Genomic DNA, 20,299 nt, shown 5'->3' with positions numbered 1-20,299 from the left:
TTAGCAGTTTTAAACTTTTAAAACTAGAAAAAAAATAATAAAATAAATAAATAATGATTTTAAAATATATGTATTTAACAAAAAATAGTTTTGGTTTTTTCGGGTCTTCCAGATTTTGGAGTCTTATACTATATGTTTCTAACTTGGCTTTCATCATCTAGAATCAAGATCCCAAAGAAAATTTAGAGCTGTGCTAACACTCTATAGATAAATAGAAAGAACTATATAAATCTACACTTCATAAAAAGCGTGGCAGTGTGTTGAGTTCAAACAAAGCATCTTGAGAGAAAAAAAAACTGAGGGGTAATAAATGGTTAAATGTGTTGTTTCAGCTATTGAATTTTTCCTTGATTACTAAAAATATAAAAGCGATCATGAGTACCAGGCTCTCGGCTCTGGAAGTTAGGAAACATTACTTCATTAGTAGGGTTGTGGGCACTTGGAACAGCTAACCGGAAGAGGTTGTAATGAGCAAGGGGGCAGATTGCTTTAAAAGAGTCACTGATCTTCATTAGGGGTTAATAACTTGACTAGGACCAGCCTGTTGCTCGTCGTCGCATTTGTATAAAACGTTCTTGCATTCACTTATATTAAGTGTATTATGTGAATTATATGTACACTTAGGTACAATAAATTCTCAAGTTCATTTAGGGTTTAAAAAATTTATTAACAAGAAATTTAACAATGATTGTGAGCCTTTTGTGACCAAAAATTTAACCTCCTCATAAAATGCCATACTTCTTTAATCTGACAACTCCCATTGTTGATTCAGTTCGTACCACTCAATTTCATAAATCGGTTTAAAAATTTTATTCTGTCTCAATGTCTTCTTTATTAACAATTGAAGTGATTTTTTTTTTTTTTTTTGTAATTAAAAAAAAATCCAAAGTGCAACTTAAGCATTCTAAACTATGGCAGTAAGAAGCAAAGGGATTTAAGTCGACTTTTTCAAGTTTTAAGAAAAATGCATTTGAGTTTCAGATTCTAGGTAAGTTTTCATTGAAATTTTTTTCTAAATCTTGCTGTGTGGCAGCATCTGTCAGGTATACTAGCAGGGCCGGATCTAGAGGGGGACCATGGCCATCCCAAAGCCTTGTAATTGTAGGAATTTTTTTAAGAAAAAAAGAAAAAAATATTATGAGAAGATAACAAAATTTAACACAAGTTTTTTGCTGAAAAAGAAGTATAGGCCTTAATTGGGCGATAAATTATATCCCTATCCTCAAAACAAAACTTTTATTTCCAAAATTTTTCTCCATCTTTTACATCATTTCTTGATTCCAACTACAGACACTTGGACGATCTCTAAATGCTACTGTTCTTAGAGTATACCTATTGTTCACAAGACCAAAGAGAGTCTAAATTTTCGTTTTTATGGCTTTAATTTCGAAACAAGGGGGAGAACCCTCTTTTCCCATGCGTTTTCACAAATGTCTTGATATGAAGCAAAAAATTGCATTTTAAGTCTTTTGTTGGAAAAAATGTCATTGGAAAATAGCTTATCCAGCTCTTATCACTTAACTTGCTTAAAAGTAACTCAAATGAAATTTTTTGGGACTTCAATTACAAACGATTTTTGATAAGACCCCCCTCCCTAATTTATATCGTGATGCTAGCTTTAAAAGGAGGTTTTTTAGAGGAGCACACGAATCTTCCATCCCTTTCTAAAATATGTATAAACATAGTTAAAAATCAAATTTTTAGAGCCTGAAAGGCAAAATATTTCCAGGAAGGAAGGATTCTAAGCACCTTCACACTTCCTTTAATATAAACAAACATTACCTAAAGGTGCATTTTTAGGCTGGACAGCTGAAGAGAGAGAAGAGCACCCTTCCTCTTCTAACATCTCGATGTATAATGACAGAATATTTTGGTTTCTAAGCTTTATTTTCAAAAAGTATTTTGGGGCCAGCTCCCGAAACCTGACCTTTCTCCGTACATCATCAAAAATAGACAAAATTCGTTTTTAGTTTCGTAATTTTTCAAAAATTACTCGGAAATTTAAATTTTGAAACATTTTTAAGGGAGATTCCTAAATCCACCCCCTCACCTAATGTCTCGATACCCCGAAAATTGAGTTTTTAAAAATTTCATTTTAACAAAACTTCTGAGGCGTTCAGAGTTTGTTCAAAAATGGCCCCTCCCAAAACAATCGGCTGGATCCGCCACTGTATACCAGTCCTATCTCTCGCCCAGAAATAGAGAGGTTTTCTTGCTATTCATACAGGTTATCTCAAAATTTTTAATTTTGGCACTTACATCCCTTTGCTTCTCGCTGCCTCAATTGTAAAAAGAGAAAACTTCATTTTGCAGTCAATAAACATGAAAGTTATTTTGTAAATTTTTTAAATTTTAAAATTCAGCTCTAAAAATTGAATAAATAAAATCCTATCAGCAAAAAAAGGTGCCTCAGTTTTTATTAAGGTAGACCCATTGACTGGTTTACTTTTAAAATTGCAATAAGAATTGCTATGTTTTTCTTACTTAGTTAAATGCTTAATAAAAACAGAAAATCTTTGAATTAGTCATGGTTATAATTTCATTCAAATGACTGCATTGCTTTACTGTTACATTAGTGTATCCTCTTAACTCTCCATTCCAATTTTTGGTTTTTTGATGTCTTATTTTAGAAATATTTTAGTTGAGCTGTTAGTGCTATTTCTTGCTCTATTAATGTGAAACTTTGCAGAGGTTTAAATGTAATGTTGTAAACATTTTAGCATACTTTAAATTTAAACTTCAGGCCGAGAGTTCCACTTGGCATCATAAAATATCTTCTTCACTCGACTTGAATAATTCAGTTTACAAATGTATAATACCCAGCTGTTGCTGAGTAAGAAAGGCATACAAGTTGTTGCTTGAAAAATATTTTTTAATTTCATCTGGGATTCTGGGAATAACACCTTTAAGGAGGTAAGGCTTTGTTGAGGGCAAAAAGTATCATACCGGCAAATTACTGAGTGTGGAGGAGGAAATGATTGGCTTGTGTCAAAATGGAATTTTGATGGGCTATTTCTTCAAGCTATCAATAAATGAAAAGACCCAGATTTTGCAGAGAAGATTCAGTGCTAATACACTTCCCCCATGTCACATCAAACCACAGAACTGTTTGCAACAAGTGAAGTCTCCGAAACGGCTTACTTGATTATTGAACTTAGTGCACAAAAGACCAATTGAGGTAGTGAGGAGCAAAGGGATGCAAGTACCAAAATTAAAAATTTCAGCATAACCAGTACAAATAATAGGGAACCTCTCCTCTGCTTTGGGACAAGAGTTGGTAATAGTATCCATAGTCGGTTCTGCTGCACAGCATGATTTAGAAAACAATTTCAATGAAAGCCTAGGACTGCAACTTTAAAGGCGTTTTTCTGAAAACTTTAGGATGTCTACTTACATCCCTTTGCTTCTCACTGCTTCAATTGTTTCACGGTTTGTGTGGCACCAGGGTTGCCAGACCGTCCCGTATTTTGAAAATTTGTCCCGCGTCCCGGGGAACTTCTATACGGGACGGCTAAAGTCCGGTATTCTAGCTGATAACAATGTTTTAAAGAACGAGACATTATTTTAAGGGGAAAAAATTAAGTTTAACAAAAAATGAAATAATGAGCAATGAGAAAATCATGCGGCAACATACGCAAAAACTGTTTTCTTTTTGATTTGGTTTGTATGTTTTTTGTTTTGGCGGCAGACCATGAGGAGTTGATGGTTGCTTCTTCTTTGCATATTGACTAATGTTGGAACAATATCTCTGCGCATGAGTCATCATGAATAGACGTCTCACGAATACTCCTCCCCTCCCCTTTTTCACTCCTTGAAGCCTGTACCCGTATTTACTGTTCTTAACTCTGGGCAACCCTGTGTGGCACATCATATTGCTAGAACCAGAGCTCACCTTGATCAAATTCATTGATTTCTATCATTATCAAGCCTCTCTCTAAAAAAAAAAACCATCCTCCCAAATAACTTTATGAGATCTCTGCAGAAATTTGAGGTTCTCGGATTGAGACACACTTTGAGCTATTGCTACAGCATTCTTGTCCGGTCTACAAGATGAACACTAGGACAACTTGTATTATTAATTAGCATTCAAAATTGGTACTGTTTGGTCATTACAACATTTACTTTGGTGGCTAGTTTTCAGTGTTTCCTACCATTGTTTAAGTGAGATGATTTTTTTTCTTCTGTGGAGTTTTATTCTAAGTATTTCCAATGCTGAAACAACAAGTGATTTAAAATGAAACCAGCCAATGGTTCATCTTTTAACCCTCAACAGGGGAAGTGCGGTCTCGCAGAGTGCTCAAAACTTCATCCGATCACCCCTATTTCATTTTCAGTCCGAATGAATGGTTTTTCCCAATAGTTTTTGTTTTGAGACCATGAACAGCCCCCTTGCTTATCAGTATCTTTAGGCAAGTGAATCTGGTTTAAATTTCATTGCATTCTTTAGAAGCGGTCTGTGAGACCCCACCTCCCCTTCAGTGTTACTATTTTCCGCAGTAGTAGACATGGCTCTTAAATGCTAGAACCGCGGATATAGGTTTATTTGTTTGGCAAAATATTCTACATGAGGTTGAGAGTTGTTTGAAATGTTCACATATGTAACGCAATGATATTCTAGGGACAATGAAGGCTGAATTATTCTTTGAAATGTGACGCAAAATACTAATAGTTAAAGGGCTGTCACAATGTTCCCATAACGTGATATAATGAATTTTCTGGTACTAAAATGTTCTGTATTAAAGAACTAAAATCACTAATAATTAATAGATTCATTTTTGTTACGAGTAGTTAGTTAATTACTGCAGCATATGATTTTTTCGGAAAATCTCAAGACTAGCAAAATTTCCTCAGAAAAGGTATATTTCGATTAAAAATTCAAAAATATTTTTTGCCCATGCTAATAAAAGTTCAAAGAACATCTATGAGAAACCACAAGAATGTATCTTAATTACACGATTTTCAAAAGATTTGTAAATAGAGAAGTCTCTGAGACCTCTTGTCCCGTTACATCCTACTTTTTCACCTCCCCTGTTACGGGTTAAAACTAGCTTCAAATCAGTATATTTTTGTTGTCTTAATATTATAAATTAACATTAGTGAAAACGTTCAAAACCAACTGATTTTTGAGAAAATAAATGTACAAGATTGTCCTTAACTTGTAGGTTATTGCTATATTTGTTAATCAAGCCTTTTTGGGACAAGCATTTACAATAATGCTAGTTTATATTTGGTGTCGTCGAAATCCTTATGTGCGAATGAATTTCTTTGGACTTTTAAACTTTCAAGCACCTTATCTACCTTGGGTATTACTGGCATTTTCTCTTTTGCTTGGAAACTCTGTCATAGTAGATTTAATGGGTAAGTAATTTACTGCAGTGTGTATTGTATGTGTTAAAATCAGAGAACTATGTCTCTATTAGGTATTGTGTTTTTTTCTAAAGCAAAGCTCTTATTTTATGCAAACGTAATTAGAATCAGCTTTATTTGCATGGGAGCTATCTCCTGCATTTTTTGTCAATTTTATATGACTTTTCAATATGATTGGAATTTAAATTATTTTTTCATTAAAATAAATTCTGAAGACTATAGAGCTTCCTCACTTCTTGCATTAGAAATCAAGCCCCGATTAGAATGTGAAGTTGTTTTTTAAGCATTTTAAAACCAAATATTTTTTATATTTTCAGGGAAACTAAAATAGTCCATTTGTATAAAACAAAAAGTCAGCACGTGATCTGTTAGTTTTTTTCTTTGGATTTATAACTCTTTGCAAAAAAAAGTTTTAACATATCTTTTGTATGATACAGTCGAACCTCAGTAAAACAAACTGAAAAGGAAGTTTAAAAGCAATTCATCTGAACCATAGTTTGTCTTATCCGAATAACAGTAGGACAGGTATTGCAAGTGTAGTTCGTTCTAGCAGTAATTCGCTTTCAGTGTGTTCGAATTAACAAGGTTCTAGTTTTGGTTTTAAATTTTATAGATAAAAATGAAGTGTCTGTATACCACAAAACTTGAGAAGTAGCTGATGGATTTCCTTGAATTTTTTTACACAACATTCCTTTTGTGTGGAAGAGGACCCCTAAAAATTTTTTATCCCTAAAATTCTAAGTGTTTCCCAAGGATTAATTAAAGATATTTATGTCTGACTAATGATTTATATGTATTTTTGCCCATTGTTAAGGGAGAGCAGAAGAAAATATTTCACCTGTTGCCAAAGAACAAAAAGGAATTCAACTCTCTCACTCATCTAATATCTAAAAAACATTACTCTGATAGGGAATGTTAATGCTACACGGAATATGCCTAAATCTTAGATTAAAAGATGCGTGCATTTTAGTCAAACATTTTTTTTTTTAACTTAGAGAGGAGATTTTTACTAAACATATTGAATTTATGAATGGCAAGTCTTAAAAACAAGACCTTATATTATTTAAATACATTTGTAGTTGGTTAATATGGATGCTGATGTTGGATTTAGTTTAAACAAATATAATGGTTGAAATGTTATTACTGTATATTCTTTATTGCATTTTTGCTTTTTTTTCTACAGTGATTGATAATTGTGTTTTATAAGAGAGATTCAGTTCAGAACAAAAACTTTGTTCAAATTAGTCTACCATTTAACTTAATTTTGTATTTTATACTTAATATAAGAATTTGAAATTTTTTAAAACATTCTTCAGATTGCATGTTCTAATGATGTTTGCAAACTCGCCAAAGATTTTACCCATTTGATTCAGTCACCTTTTTTAGTTTTAAGAGCTCAAATTTAATATTTACTCATTTATTTCCTTTTTTACAAGCTTTGGTGCCTGTTAAAGAAAAGGCTTAGTTTTTTTTTTTTTTTCAAAAAAAGCTATTAATGAGTAATGAAGTTTAGTTTAATATTTTATTATTATTATTATTGTTTGGAATTATTACTAATTAATAATGGATTGTAGGAATTGCTGTTGGTCATGTTTACTTCTTTCTAGAAGATATTTGTCCAAATCAGCCTGGTGGGATGAGGTTACTTAAAACTCCATGGATAATGTAAGTTGTGGTTAAAAAATATTTATTTTTTACATATTTTCTTTGAAGTTTGTGTGTAATATGAAATCTGATCAATTAGTAAGGAAACTTAAAGAGAAAAATCATTTATTCACTTTATTAGTCAGTTAACAGCAAGTTTTGCAGATAGTCATTTTGCTTTTTGTGGCAAATCAATACTGATTTCAAGTCATCTTTCCTATTAAAGTATTTTTTCTAAGGCATCATTCGATTCAGCTTGGAAGTTAAGGGATCTTTTTTCCTGACATTGATCCAGTGACCATATTTTCCATTAGCTCATTTTATGCAGCAGCTAAATTTTATAATTTAGATTTTGGTTTTAAACAAAAATCACTTTAGTTAGTAAAGTTGTTTTATTTACATACAAGGAAGTAATGTAATGTTTTATTAAGTGATTATATAAATCAGGGGTTCTGAACCTGGGGGGGGGGGGGGGTGCATAGAATTTCAAGGAAGGTGTGAATGCTTCAAAAAATAACATGAAAACTAACAATTTACATGGATTATACCAGACAGCTTAGTTATCACATCCAGAAACTGCAGTTTTGTTCTTAATATAGAACTCATCAGTCTGGATTAGTGAATAACCGCACTGGAGGCAGATGTCATCTCATTGAAGCTGAGAGTGCCAACAAACTGGTAGATAAAAATAAATTCATCTCACCAGCAATCCTACAATTCACGAATCGAACCACACCATGCTGCTGACACTAGCTGGTGAGATAAATTTACTCTACATACCATTTTGTTGGCACTCTCAGCTTCAATGAGATGACATCTGCCTCCAGCGCGGTTATTCACTAATCCGGACTGATGAGTTCTAATAAGAACGAAACTGCAGTCTCGATGTGATAACTGGACTGTCTGGTGTATTGCATGTAGTTTTGCCTTAGGGGCTACAGCTAATTAACAATAATTTTGTTCAATTTTGTGGTCACGTGTTAAACATTTTCAACATTATCTACCTTTTTGAGGTTTTTAAGTGCAGTTTATCTGGATTTCAAGCAATAGCATGCATAACAGCGTAATATGAAACAAGGAATTAAAAGTAACCTCAGGTGGTGCTTTGTCTGAGTTACAATCTAACATTAAAGAAGTTATGAAGGACTAACAGTGTCAGCTATCCTATTGATGTTCTGAAAGCGACTGGTATTAACATGTCAACCTGAACTAAATCTTAAATTACCAAATTAATTTGTATTTAATTCTTTGACTTGATGTATTTTAACAATATTGTCCAAAATGAAGTTATGTGTAGTAGGAGAATGTGGGACAAAGTGAAATAGTTAAGATAACTTAGCTTTTCAAAAATGTACTAATAGGAAATTTGTTTTGAAAATTGCAGTACATAAAGAACAATGTGTTTCATAATAAAAGTTACATTTAAGCATTATTTTTTATTTTTGGCAATAAATTTGTACCTTCATAAAAAAAATAGATTTTTTTTTTTTTTTTTTTTGCCACACGGGACTAAGTGAAAAATTTTTTTTTAAATTAAATGTTTTCTATTTGATTGTTAAAAATATTTCTAATGAATCATTCTTATGCCACAAAACAAATGAAAGCAATTTCAAAATATCTCCTCTATAAAATCTCTTGCAGGATATTTTATACAATGTTGTCTAGATAACAGATAAAAATTCATTCTTTTACAGAAAGTATATTTTTGAAAGCCCAATTGCAGAAAATCAGCCACCACCTCCTGAAGATAGGCCAGGAGGATTTAATTGGGGATGATTCATCTTTAGATGTCTTCCATATGTAAATTATGCATTTTGTTAGCACTTGTGTACATTTTGTAAAATTAAAATATTTTCACATTGAATGTGTTTTTTTAATAAAATTTATATGACATTGTTCAAAAAACCAAAGACATTCTTCAAAAGTTAAAATCCAAATATAAAATTTATTCATTTTACAATGCATTGCATTCAAAAATTATGATTTGTACAAAATAATTATAGCCATTTACATTTTTTTAATTAAAATGTAAACACACATTGTCGATACCGATAAATATTTAAGACTTTTGAAACACTGAAAAACTGTACAATATTTTACAATAGGGTAGCAACTGAAAAAATAAAATGGAAGTTCAGTATTGTTATGTACAAGAAATGGTTTTTGGCTTAGGTTGGAAAAATTCAGCTACTGCTTTGCTTTAGATATCGTTCAAAATATTTGCGATATTCTTGAGGAAGATAGATGCCACTAAAAAGTATAAAATTAAAAGAAAAAATTAATGAAAGAAAAATTAAATACAGTGAAACCTCCGAATAGCGGACAGTCAAGGGACTAGAAGTTTTGTCCGTTATTGGGAGGTGTCCGCTATTAGGAGGAACTATTTACCTTTTTCAAAATGGGCTGTTGTTCCCTTTGTAGAGCACAATCGAAACAATTGCGAAAGGTTTACTACATTTTACGTCAAGTATAATTAATCTGTTTTTTTCTTAATAAAGGTATACTGACAGCACACACTTGTCTTAAAAAGCATTTAATCAATTAAAGTAATGAGTTAAAACAGTTTGACATCTCTTTTTTGCATTATCAACGGCGGCGATTCGGCGGAGCAACCCCCCCTCCCCCCCCACACTTTTTATGGTTAATTTATTTTATCTCGAGTATCACTATTGCATGATTGACAGTTGGCAATATGACCTTGAATATGAGCAAATCTTTTTCATATCTAAAAATTAAACAACCCAACGAAACCACGACGCCATAAAGCCGACTACTACCGGCGCCGGTCTGCTCAATTGCATTTCCTGAGAGCCCCAGTTAGAAAAAACGCCCAGTTTCCTCTTTTTTATCTTAACTTTTGAATAGTTATTGTGCACAAAATTCATTAAAATCTAAAGAAAAACGTACGTTAATTGTTAGACTGACATCAGTTTTCACTTATCTGCTTCAATACTCTCAAAACTAGCCGTTACAAAATGGACTTTTATTTTCTTTTTCATTTTTTGCTGCCCGCAAAATGCCTTTTAGTTTTTTTTTCCTGACCCCAACTTTTAAGCCCCAATCGCTGCCTCTGCCCGCCATTACCACCCTTTTAATTCCAAGAAACAGTGATAAGGAAATGACGGCGGGGGAGGGGGGGGGTGGAATATCAGTTGTGGAGGATGAAAAGCTTTGTAAGGCAAGCAGTTACTAATATATTCTGTGAAAAGAAAAAAAAAACGGAAGTGCTATGATCGCAAGGGAAATTTTTTGTGAAATAACTGTCCGTTATTCGGAGTGTCCATTATTCAGAGTGAATTACATGGAATGGCCTATATTGAGGGACTGGGACTTGCAAAAATGTCCGTTAATTAGAGGTGTCCGTTATTCGGGAGTGTCCGTTAAGGGAGGTTTCACTGTACTCAAATTATTAATTACATAATTTAAATGGAATACCATATTTTCTGAGAGAAAAAGATTTAATAGAATTATAGAAGATTTAATAGAAAAAGTATTATATTAAAAAGATTATATCTCATTTGTGATTTCCAATCTCCAGGGAGGAAAGACACACCAGTATGCAGGCTTTACGAGCCAAAATTGAAAGGATTGTATTTTTCTACAGATATGCCACATCAGAGTATAAAGCCATGTTTTAGCTTTGACTTATACATTTATATTCACAAACAAAATAATTAAATATATTAAACATGGTGGCTTGAATTTTGAGAACATTTATGTGTGCATAGTAAAAAAAAACTTGTTCCTCTGTTTTAATAACATTCAAAACTAATTGAAAAATAAATGTTTGAAACATTTTATTTTTTCTTCATATATGCTGCATCAAGATATGAATTGTGATGTCATTGAATATTCAGACACACAATGACCAACTCATTTTGGTCAAAAAGTGAAAGATAATATTCACTTTTTTTTTTTTTTTTCAGAATTGTTTATTAGAACTTAGATTGGCTTCAGAATTATTTTACAATTTATTTATTTTTTGATCTTATTAAAAACTTTTCAAAGCATTACTCTAAAGTTAAACTTATTCATTGCTACAGTTAAACTATTCATTCTATTCATTGATATTCCATCAAAAAGAAGAAAATCTTTGCAACACTTATTCATAATAATTTTTTGAAAGATTTCTTTAAAATTAGAATTTTGAAGTTTTAAAAGTAAATAAGACAAAAATATTTACTCAAAAGAGATAAATTACAATTTTTTTTTGCATCACTAGTGAACCAAATTTAAGACTTTTCTGACGAATGTTAGAAATACAAATTTAAATTGAGGGTCATAAGGCCTAGGATAAATTTTTAGGTTTCAAAATGAACATACTAGGTGCCATTTTTAATGAAGCATATTATGTATATCATTAATAATCTAATTTTTTCCAAGTATTCACCATCATTCATTGTATTCTTCACGTCTGAATACTTATTTTCAATTCCTCTTAAGCTGTAATCAGCTGGAATTATTTGCAGATTTCAAGTAAATTTCTCTGATAACTGATTATTTCATGCAAGCTACTATGAGATCATTGCTGTGTGACACATGTTTAAAAATTAATCAATTACTTGAGAACACTAATTACTTAAAAATACTTTTAAAATGTTACCTCTAATTTCCCTAAGAAATATCTACATAGAAACCATCAGCACTTTAAGACAGAAATTTAAAACTCAGAATACTTACTTTATATCATTTTTGAAAGTAGCTGCTATTCTATACAAGGCAGTGTTTGTAGATGTTCTTAAAGACAATCTTTGATGTATATGTTCGTAACGACCTTGGGGATCCTTAACATATGTATTAATTCCAACTAAACCGACAGGCATTTTCTCCTCAGCCTAAAAGAAATATTTTTATTTTTGAGAAATTAATTTCTTCTGCCGTAAATATACAAAGCAAGCATTAGCTGCAAAATAAAACTACCTTTATCCAGAAATTTCATAAATAGAAACATCCTTAATGAAGTAGGGCCGTATTCAGGGGGTGGGTTTTTAGTGTTCAAACCCCCTCGAATATTTTTCATAACTGTTCTAAAAAATGCTTTTTATTTATTCATTTTTTTGAAACAATATTTAATTTTGTTTTTCTAATTTTATTAGAAAAATGAAATTATTTTAAAGAATTATACGAATTTTATACTTCAGCTGAAGTATTTATTTTTATTGAAATTATTGCGAATATCATTTCTTGCAAAACAATACAGGATTTTCCTTCAGCTTTTTAAAATCTGATGCTAACAAAAACATCAAAATTCTTTAAATTTGAAAGTGCCACACCTTGTATTTATCATATTTGAAAGGTGTCAAAAAATATGAATTTAAGAAGTATTGCTATGAATGCACATATGAGTACACACGTCTATTCTTTTGAGTTATCCAATATTAAAAAGACATTAAATATTTAACAGGGGAGAAATTATGATGTGTATCCATCAGACTTTCTCTTCCATTTAATTAAAAAATTATCTTTTACATTTGCTCACATTAGTGATGTAAAATACCCGGGTATTTATTTTTAGGGGTAAATACCCAGGGTATATACCTATGTAAATACCCAAAATGGGTATTTACCCCGGGTATTTATTTCAAAAATTTATATTCAACTAAAATACTTTTCTGTACGTATTCCACTATGTATATATACAGAGTTTTTTGTTTTAACCTTCAAGACCTCTATTTTTGCAACCGTTAGTCCTAGATGCATACTTACAATTGCAAAAATGTTCAAAATCAGATGCAGACTTAAGATATTGAAAATTTGAAGTAAAATTAAAAATGAGTAAAAAAATACAAATTTTAACTTTTTACACGGGCCCCAGATCCTCTGACTTATTGATATTTAGGGAAATAATCTCCACTGAAAAACAATTACAAAAAAAGTTTGACATTAGTACGACCAATATTCACTGAGATATGAAACGCAGCGTTTTGCAACTTACACCATTTTACACTCGCCGTCAGTAACATCTTTTGGGGGAAAATATAGCAGTTAATGAGTGTTTATATAAAATTATATGTGTGCAGAGTGATTTTTCAAATTGTTCAAGGTTTTGCAGCATGTTTTGCGTATCACGGCATAACATTTGCATGAATTTTTGAGTAGAAATGAAAAATGTAATACCTTGTGTTTTTTACTTTGCCAACCTGTCATTTTCTGAAAGGGTAATAAGTTCTAATCTCATCTTCTGCATGGTCCCTTAAAACTTTCAAATGGAATATCTCCTTTAGTTTTCAATGCACAAATGTCAAGTTTTTTTGTGTCAGTAAGTTTTAAATTCAGATCATTTCTCTAAATATAAGTTAGGGGACCTAGAGCTGTATAAAAAGTTAAATTTTGTAGTTTTTGACTCATTTTTATTTTTGCTTCAAACTTCCAATATCTTTACTCTGCATCTGAATATTTTTGCAATTGGAAGTAAGCATCTAAGACTAACGGTTGCAAAAATAAAGATCTTGCAGGTTAAAACGAAACACCTTGTATAACCAACTATATACAAAACAATAAATTTTTCCCTAAAATTTGTATTTTGATCACATATTTAAAGAATTATTGTGCGAAACAACTCAGCAATCTAATATGATATTCACATTAAATGTGTTGGATATGCCTAATCAATGTTGATAGCCAAATTTCACATATAAAAAGCATTTCTACAAAAAGTAAAAAGCTTAACTGGTTACAAAAAAAAAAAAAAAAAAAAAAGCAAACATCTTCAATTATGGCATTGAAAAGAAAGATTCTTTGGTTCGTGATATGTTTCTATCATAATTTCATTAAGTCTTTCGATAAAAAATATTATAAACTGTGTAATACATATGTATGTATCAGTTTTACTAATTGTTTCATATTTATATTTAAAAAAAAAAATTCTCATTCACTTTTTGCATTTTTTTGTAAAATACCCAGTTTTTGGGTATTTACCCAGGCCTTGGGTAAATACCCGGGTAAATACCCAAAAAATATTTACCTGCCCACTGGGTATTTACCCGATCCACATCACTAGCTCACATTGAAGATTTCAGAGCAGCCCCCATCATTTAAATAACTTATTCAATAAAATATAAGAATGAAATCAAATTTGATTCATCATATAGATTTCATGAGAAACGTGTTTAACGAAACCCTCCCATAACAAAATTCTGATTTCAGCCCTGCATTGCGTATGTGTGTTTCAAGGTTGCAAGGAACCACTTTTAAATGCAGAAGTAAACTTATGCAAGGAGCAATTAACAAAATTTTACCAAGGAATCGTTAGAAAATTTCATTAAACTAGAAAAGTCATGATAATCTGGAAATTTATTTTTTGGCGGATGGATTCCAAAATGACATTCTGGTAGTTTTAATTGCTTCAAACTCAAAATTCTGAGGATTCGGCCCTATAACCAAGTGCAGTGTGAAAGCAAACCTACCAATCATCCCCGGAGGTAGGACAACACTGTAATTTCAAGGCAATTTCTCAGCATAATAAAGAAAAATTAAATTTTCCTGAATTCTTTCACACTTTTGAGGGAGAAAAATATTTTGTGTCAAACAATAATAATTGTTTAGGTTCAGCCATCATTAAAGAAGAAAGAAACAATAATAACAAAAACATAATGCAGTAATTAACAACCCCATTTCACAAAAGATACATGTTGAAATTTTTAAAGCAAAAAAAGTTTCAATTAAAATTTTTAACTCGCACATGTTTGGGTTTTATACGTTAAAAATTAACTAAAAATTTATTTTAAACTTTTAAAAGAAGAATGAAAGGAAAGTAATAACTAGCTTGCTTATTTATTCATAGAAACATTTTATGTTATTGTATTTGTTTCTACTATACAGAGTATTCTTTATTCAAATATTCTTTTGGCTGTTTTTTATTAGTGATCATAAACTGTTACACTAAAAGTTTGGTAGTTAAACATTTTGCCGCGAAGATTTTTAGAAAATTTAGTTCAGCTATTACAGGAAATTTTGTCTTGTACGAAGGCCGATTGCTGAGCATGATATCGCCCAACTGTGTAGAACCTGGTTTCTTTAATAAAAGACATTTTATACAAGAAAGAGAATGAATATGTTGACTATAAATGAGGAGTTTACTTTCAAAACGTATTATATCCACTTTTGAAAAAAAAAAAAACTGTTTTACATGAAAAAGGAATATATCCAAAATAAAATTGGCAATTTAGGTTTGATAAAATTGTGGAAACATTCCTACACTTATGTCAATAGTCACTTGTTATTCTACCAAAACATTGTGAAAAATTCGAAACTAACAGCTAGTGTTTGCGTGTAAAACTTTTTTTTTTTTTTTCGTTTTGCCAAAAAAAAATATAGAACTGGATATAATCCATTTTGAAAGTAAACTCCTCAAATACAACTATATGCTGAAGAAGAATGCAATATAACTACCATTTTAATATCCAGTAGCAGACAAATGATTTGTTCTAAAGATGACTGGATAACTCCAAATTTGTCTTCATTATATGAAGCAGACACAAGAAACCCAAGAGCTAGTTTAAAGAAATGACAATATTACAATAAATAGTATTTCAAAATTTAAAAAATGAATACAATGTAAAATTTTGAGCAAATGAAGTTAATGTACCTTCTATCATCCATATGGAGGGTTGAGAAGATGCAAACAACTTCATTAATTTTGCATTTGGAAATTCATCAAAAAAATAGGATATAATAGGTCTTTCACGGATGAACATAAAAATCTGCAAACAAAGAGAGCACACATTAATGCGTCATTTTTATATAATAAACTATCAGGGGAAAAAATTCTTACGGGGTTCTTTCTAATTAAATTCATCAAAGAAATAAAACAAAATTTCAGGGGTGATTGAAATTATTTTCTTCGTAGTTAACTGACTTAAATAACAATGTCTAAAAAGATGAATAATTTTCATTACATTAACCAATTCAAAAATGTAAAATTAATTAGTTAGATATTTTATATAAAACTTTAATGTAAAAACAAATTAAGAAAAACATTCTCATCTAACAACACAAATCTAAAAGTTTAAATTTTAGGATAATAATAACAAATGTGACATAGTATCTCAAAATGTTTGCAATTAAAAACATAACATTTCAACTTTGCACTACAAGAGTCCAGTTTCACTCAAAAGTAAAATTTCGTATAAGTTATATAACAATTTTAAACAAAGATTTTTAGCAAAGCATGCAAAAAAATTAAGAAATATTACTGATTTTATATGACAAATGAAAGAATGCTATGAAATTGCTCAGCTTTCAAAAGTACGATGTAAACTGTACAAGATCTAATACATTGACAATTTAACTACAAGAGAGTAGAAATAAAAACTCTCTCAAGTGCAAGTTATATAAATAAATTCTAAAAAACCATTTTTTATTGTGTTGAGTACTGAATTCGTAAAATAAACAATGTTTTAAAAACGGAGCTCCGCCGTGTTAGTGCAATGTTTAAGACCAACCATAAAATCAGAGTTTAAAAAAAAGACCAATTTAAACCAGGCACCAGAGGGATTTATTTTCTTTTGCTTGTTTTTGATTTTATTACACATAATGGAATTTGTTAGTTACAAAATCATATTGTGCAATTCCATAAAAATGTCAACCTGAGCACTGAATTTTCAATAGTAACAAAACTAAGTATTATACATTATTTTAACCCTTGAAATATATATATTTAAAACTGTATTAAGTTATTTACGCTGTTCAATTTATAACTTTTTTCATTGAAAATAAGCCTTAACAAAAGTATATGTCCCTTTTGGATTTTTTTTTTTTTTTTTTTTTTTTGGACAGTTTGATATGTAATAATCAATCTTTTTCCTAAAAAAATTTCTAACTGAAAGACAGGGTTGGCAAAAACCCGGGTTTTTTTAAAAAAGCCCATGGACCCAGGGTTTTTTGGGTTTTTTTAAATAAAACCCAAAAAAACCCAACTAAAGCTGGGTTTTTTAAAAGAAATGTGGGTTTTTTTTGTCTTTTTTTAGGAAAAATATGGGGTACTTGTAGCATATTGTAGCATAAGTATAGGAACAAAGCACAAAAATTGTCTTGAGGTAAAAAAAGCTGGAAAATTCCGTGTTTTCTGAAGAAAGGTATGAAAGACGACGAAACCCAAGAATGGTGAAGTTTCAAATTTTTTAGTTTCCATGATTACCAACAGTTAAGGTAAAGTTACTTCTCGAGTGATAAAATCTTTTGTTTGTTTTTAATTACAACATTTTTTTTTTTTTTTTTGCATTTTACTTTATTGTATTTCATTTTGTTATGCAAAAGTACTCTAGGACCTCAAGTAGTTTAAATCTCTTTTTACTGAAGTCCAGCTTAATCAACACATTTCTTTGAATTTTATGCTGCCTAATTTTCTATTTCTGTATACAGAGTAAGAAATATTAAACTTTTTCGAAAGATAATGAAAATACTGTACATTCTATTCTGTTTTCTTTCTGACCGTTTGTAAAACCTGTTAATTTCTAAAAAATATACCTTGTTTATTCGAGATTTGTGACGTGTTGGTTTGCAGAAAATAATTCGCATGAAAGCCTTTTAGCTAGAGTACTTTCCTTTGCACAATCTACAAATATTGAGAAAATCAGACGTGACAGGACTTTGTCAAGATAATTTGAGTTAGCTATTGACCAGTTAAAGAAAAAAGTTAAATATATTTATTTAAAATCTTTGAAGTATTTTTTAATGCCATTAAGAGTTCAGAAATACTATTAAAGTTCAAAATTCATTTTTTATGTCCATTGTCTGTGGTGAAGAACAAATAAAAAAGAAGTTTAAATTGTGAAAGTATTTGAATTAATTTTTTCAAAAACTTCTCAGAAAATTTAAAAAAACCCAAAAGTGGCTAAATAATGGGTTTTTTTAATGGGTTTTTTCAAAAAACCCATTGGGTCCAATCCGACCAACACTGTCAGCTAGAGTAGTTTCCTCTGTACAATCTACAAATATGGAGAAAATCATACGTGACAGGACTTAGTCAAGATAATTTGAGTTAGCTATTGACCAGTTAAAGAAAAAAGTTAAATATATTTATTTAAAATCTTGAAGTATTTTTTTAATGCCGTTAACAGTTAAGAAATACTATTAAAGTTCAAAATTAATTTTTTATGACCATTATGTGTGGTAAGAACAAATAAAAAAGAAGTTTAAATTGTGTAAGTATTTAAATTAATAAATTTTTTTAAAAACTTCTACAAAAATTTAAAAAAACCCAAAAGTGGGCTAAATAATGGGTTTTTTTAAATGGGTTTTTTCAAAAAAATCCATTGGGTCCAATCCGGCCAACCCTGCTGAAAGAAAAAAAGGTTAGTGCATTTTGTTAAACTCATAACACAGTTTTATACTGAAAGTTTATCTTTGAAAAAATATTTGTAATGTTTCGTTCAGAAACAATCTTAAATTCAGTTCATGAATATCAGTCAGTTACCATAAAAAAACAACTTTTTCCCCTCAGTATGAAAATTTTTGGTGCAAATTTTCCAAAATTCATACTCTCTGCTTACAATCTCCCAAAATGGCGGATCAGCTAATGAAATGAATTGTCATGTTAAGGCTAAGGTTGTAAAAAAATTTATCACACTGGAAGAGGAAGCCTGAAATTTTGGGAGCTTAAAGTATGTTTCACTGTTTATACATTCTAGTATTTTTGTGAGTTTCCGTTCATAGATTTTGGGTATCATGCATGCAAACTCGTGAAAAAGCACGAAAGGAAATTTATTTCCTGGATTTTAAGCTGTCATACATGCTGAACAAAAAATAATTCAAAGGCTCGTACTTCATAGTGCTATTGTAAAATACTTGTTTTTAATGTCACAGTTGCAGAGCATAAATGGATTTTGTAAAAGATATTGTCATCCAAATTGGCTGTCAAAATTCTTCACATGAATTCAAAGCAGTGCAGTTCAAGTTTGTCATCTTGCTAGGGGGCCCTCAATAGGAGATGACGTGAGGTCAATTAAACTTAAACTCCCTAAAATTTCCTCAATTGCCAAATTTAATCTGATGTTTCAGCAAATTTAGATACAATATTTCAGTTTTTTTTTTTAATTTTTTTATAATGATTCTTTACTTGTGGTTGTCTGTTTTAGTTCTTTTGTGAATTTGAGCTTATTAGCTTTTGTGTAGCATGTGCATGCAAATTCTTGAAATGTTGTTTCAAAATGAATAAAAAGCAGAACAATCATATAAATTAATTTTGTAACACATATGAACAAAAAGAAAAGGCACCCTTGCATCAAAAGGCATCTAGATAAGTTAGAAGGAATAAATAGTTGAAACCAGTTTTTTTTTTTTTTTCCTCTTCTTCTTTAGAAAAGAAAATCTGTGCAAGGAGATGGATATGAAAACTCTACAAATGCTTGCCAAGCGGAGCAGAACATATTCCCTTTTTTGAAAAAAATATTGAAGGAGTGAGGAATGAAAACAATTTACAAAAAGGTTAGGAGGGGGTCGGGATTATAATCAATGAAGGAGTTACTTTTGAGATTCTATGATATTTCAACTAAAACCGATATCTGTATGCAAAAGCTAAACAAGGGTTGCTTATTATTGAAACCAGATTAAACACATATCGTTACCTCAGAGCAACAGTAAGATTTCTTAGTATTATTTCTGGTATGAGCTGTCTCACTGCTGCTCTGAGGCGACGATCTAGGCAAATGATGCAAATAGATCAACTTAAACATATCGAGTTAGCTAATACCAAAAAGCGGGAAGAATTCTGTTCGAAAAACTGATCTAGTCGCTCGTTTGGTGAATGAATAGCATAGATCTGAAAAGCAGTAAGTAGTGTAGATTTAAAAATCAGGTTTCAATTTGAAGTGCAGAGCTAAAAATCAGTTTGAAGTGTAGATCTGAAAATCAGTTTGTAGTGTAGATCTAAAAAGAAGGTTGAAGGGGAGGGTCATTCTCATCATCAAATATAGCACACAAGCTTTCAAAACTTCAAAGTCTCAAATTTTTTTCAGGGGGGGGGAGAGACTTCCAAATTCTATCCAATGCAGTTATATTTGCATTTCAAAGAATTTTCAGGGCAGAACACCATAAACTCTTCGGCTAAGATCATGAAAGTTGGCCTAATATTGTATTTTTAAGACTCCAGTTTAAGAAAATTGGAAAAGAACAGCTTTCCCTCAACTTTTACATCTCATCAGGCAGCCTAAAAGTTAAGACTTCAATTCCAAAAAAAAAAGAAAAGAATGTGGGTCAGAGGAGCTATCAAATTTTCTCTTAAGTTACTCAAAAATAGCTTAAAACAAAGTTTTTACTACACCAGTTTTGAAATACTTTCTTGGGAGAA

General features: G+C 30.7%; 2 protein-coding genes across 2 annotated transcripts in view; one reads left to right on the top strand and one right to left on the bottom strand.

Annotated features, from left to right (window-relative positions):
* The window catches only part of LOC129221419 (derlin-2-like), a 34,152-nt gene extending 25,285 nt beyond the window's left edge, over positions 1-8,867 (top strand). The window contains exons 4-6 of the mRNA XM_054855904.1: positions 5,163-5,358; positions 6,942-7,032; positions 8,706-8,867. Of these exons, the coding sequence (XP_054711879.1) occupies positions 5,163-5,358; positions 6,942-7,032; positions 8,706-8,787 (369 nt within the window). The 3' untranslated portion in view covers positions 8,788-8,867. The remainder of the gene's footprint in view (positions 1-5,162; positions 5,359-6,941; positions 7,033-8,705) is intronic.
* A 139-nt stretch (positions 8,868-9,006) lies between these two features.
* LOC129221045 (nucleoporin NDC1-like) overlaps positions 9,007-20,299 on the bottom strand; it is a 33,947-nt gene continuing 22,654 nt past the window's right edge. The window contains exons 13-16 of the mRNA XM_054855481.1: positions 15,599-15,713; positions 15,403-15,503; positions 11,692-11,846; positions 9,007-9,261 (exon numbers count right to left, since the gene is read on the bottom strand). Coding sequence (XP_054711456.1) covers positions 9,195-9,261; positions 11,692-11,846; positions 15,403-15,503; positions 15,599-15,713 — 438 coding nt within the window. The 3' untranslated portion in view covers positions 9,007-9,194. The remainder of the gene's footprint in view (positions 9,262-11,691; positions 11,847-15,402; positions 15,504-15,598; positions 15,714-20,299) is intronic.

This window comes from Uloborus diversus, chromosome 4 (genome assembly GCF_026930045.1).
Source record: "Uloborus diversus isolate 005 chromosome 4, Udiv.v.3.1, whole genome shotgun sequence".
NCBI classification, from domain to species: Eukaryota; Metazoa; Arthropoda; class Arachnida; order Araneae; family Uloboridae; genus Uloborus; species Uloborus diversus.
This window is presented reverse-complemented; position numbering and strand designations above follow the sequence as displayed.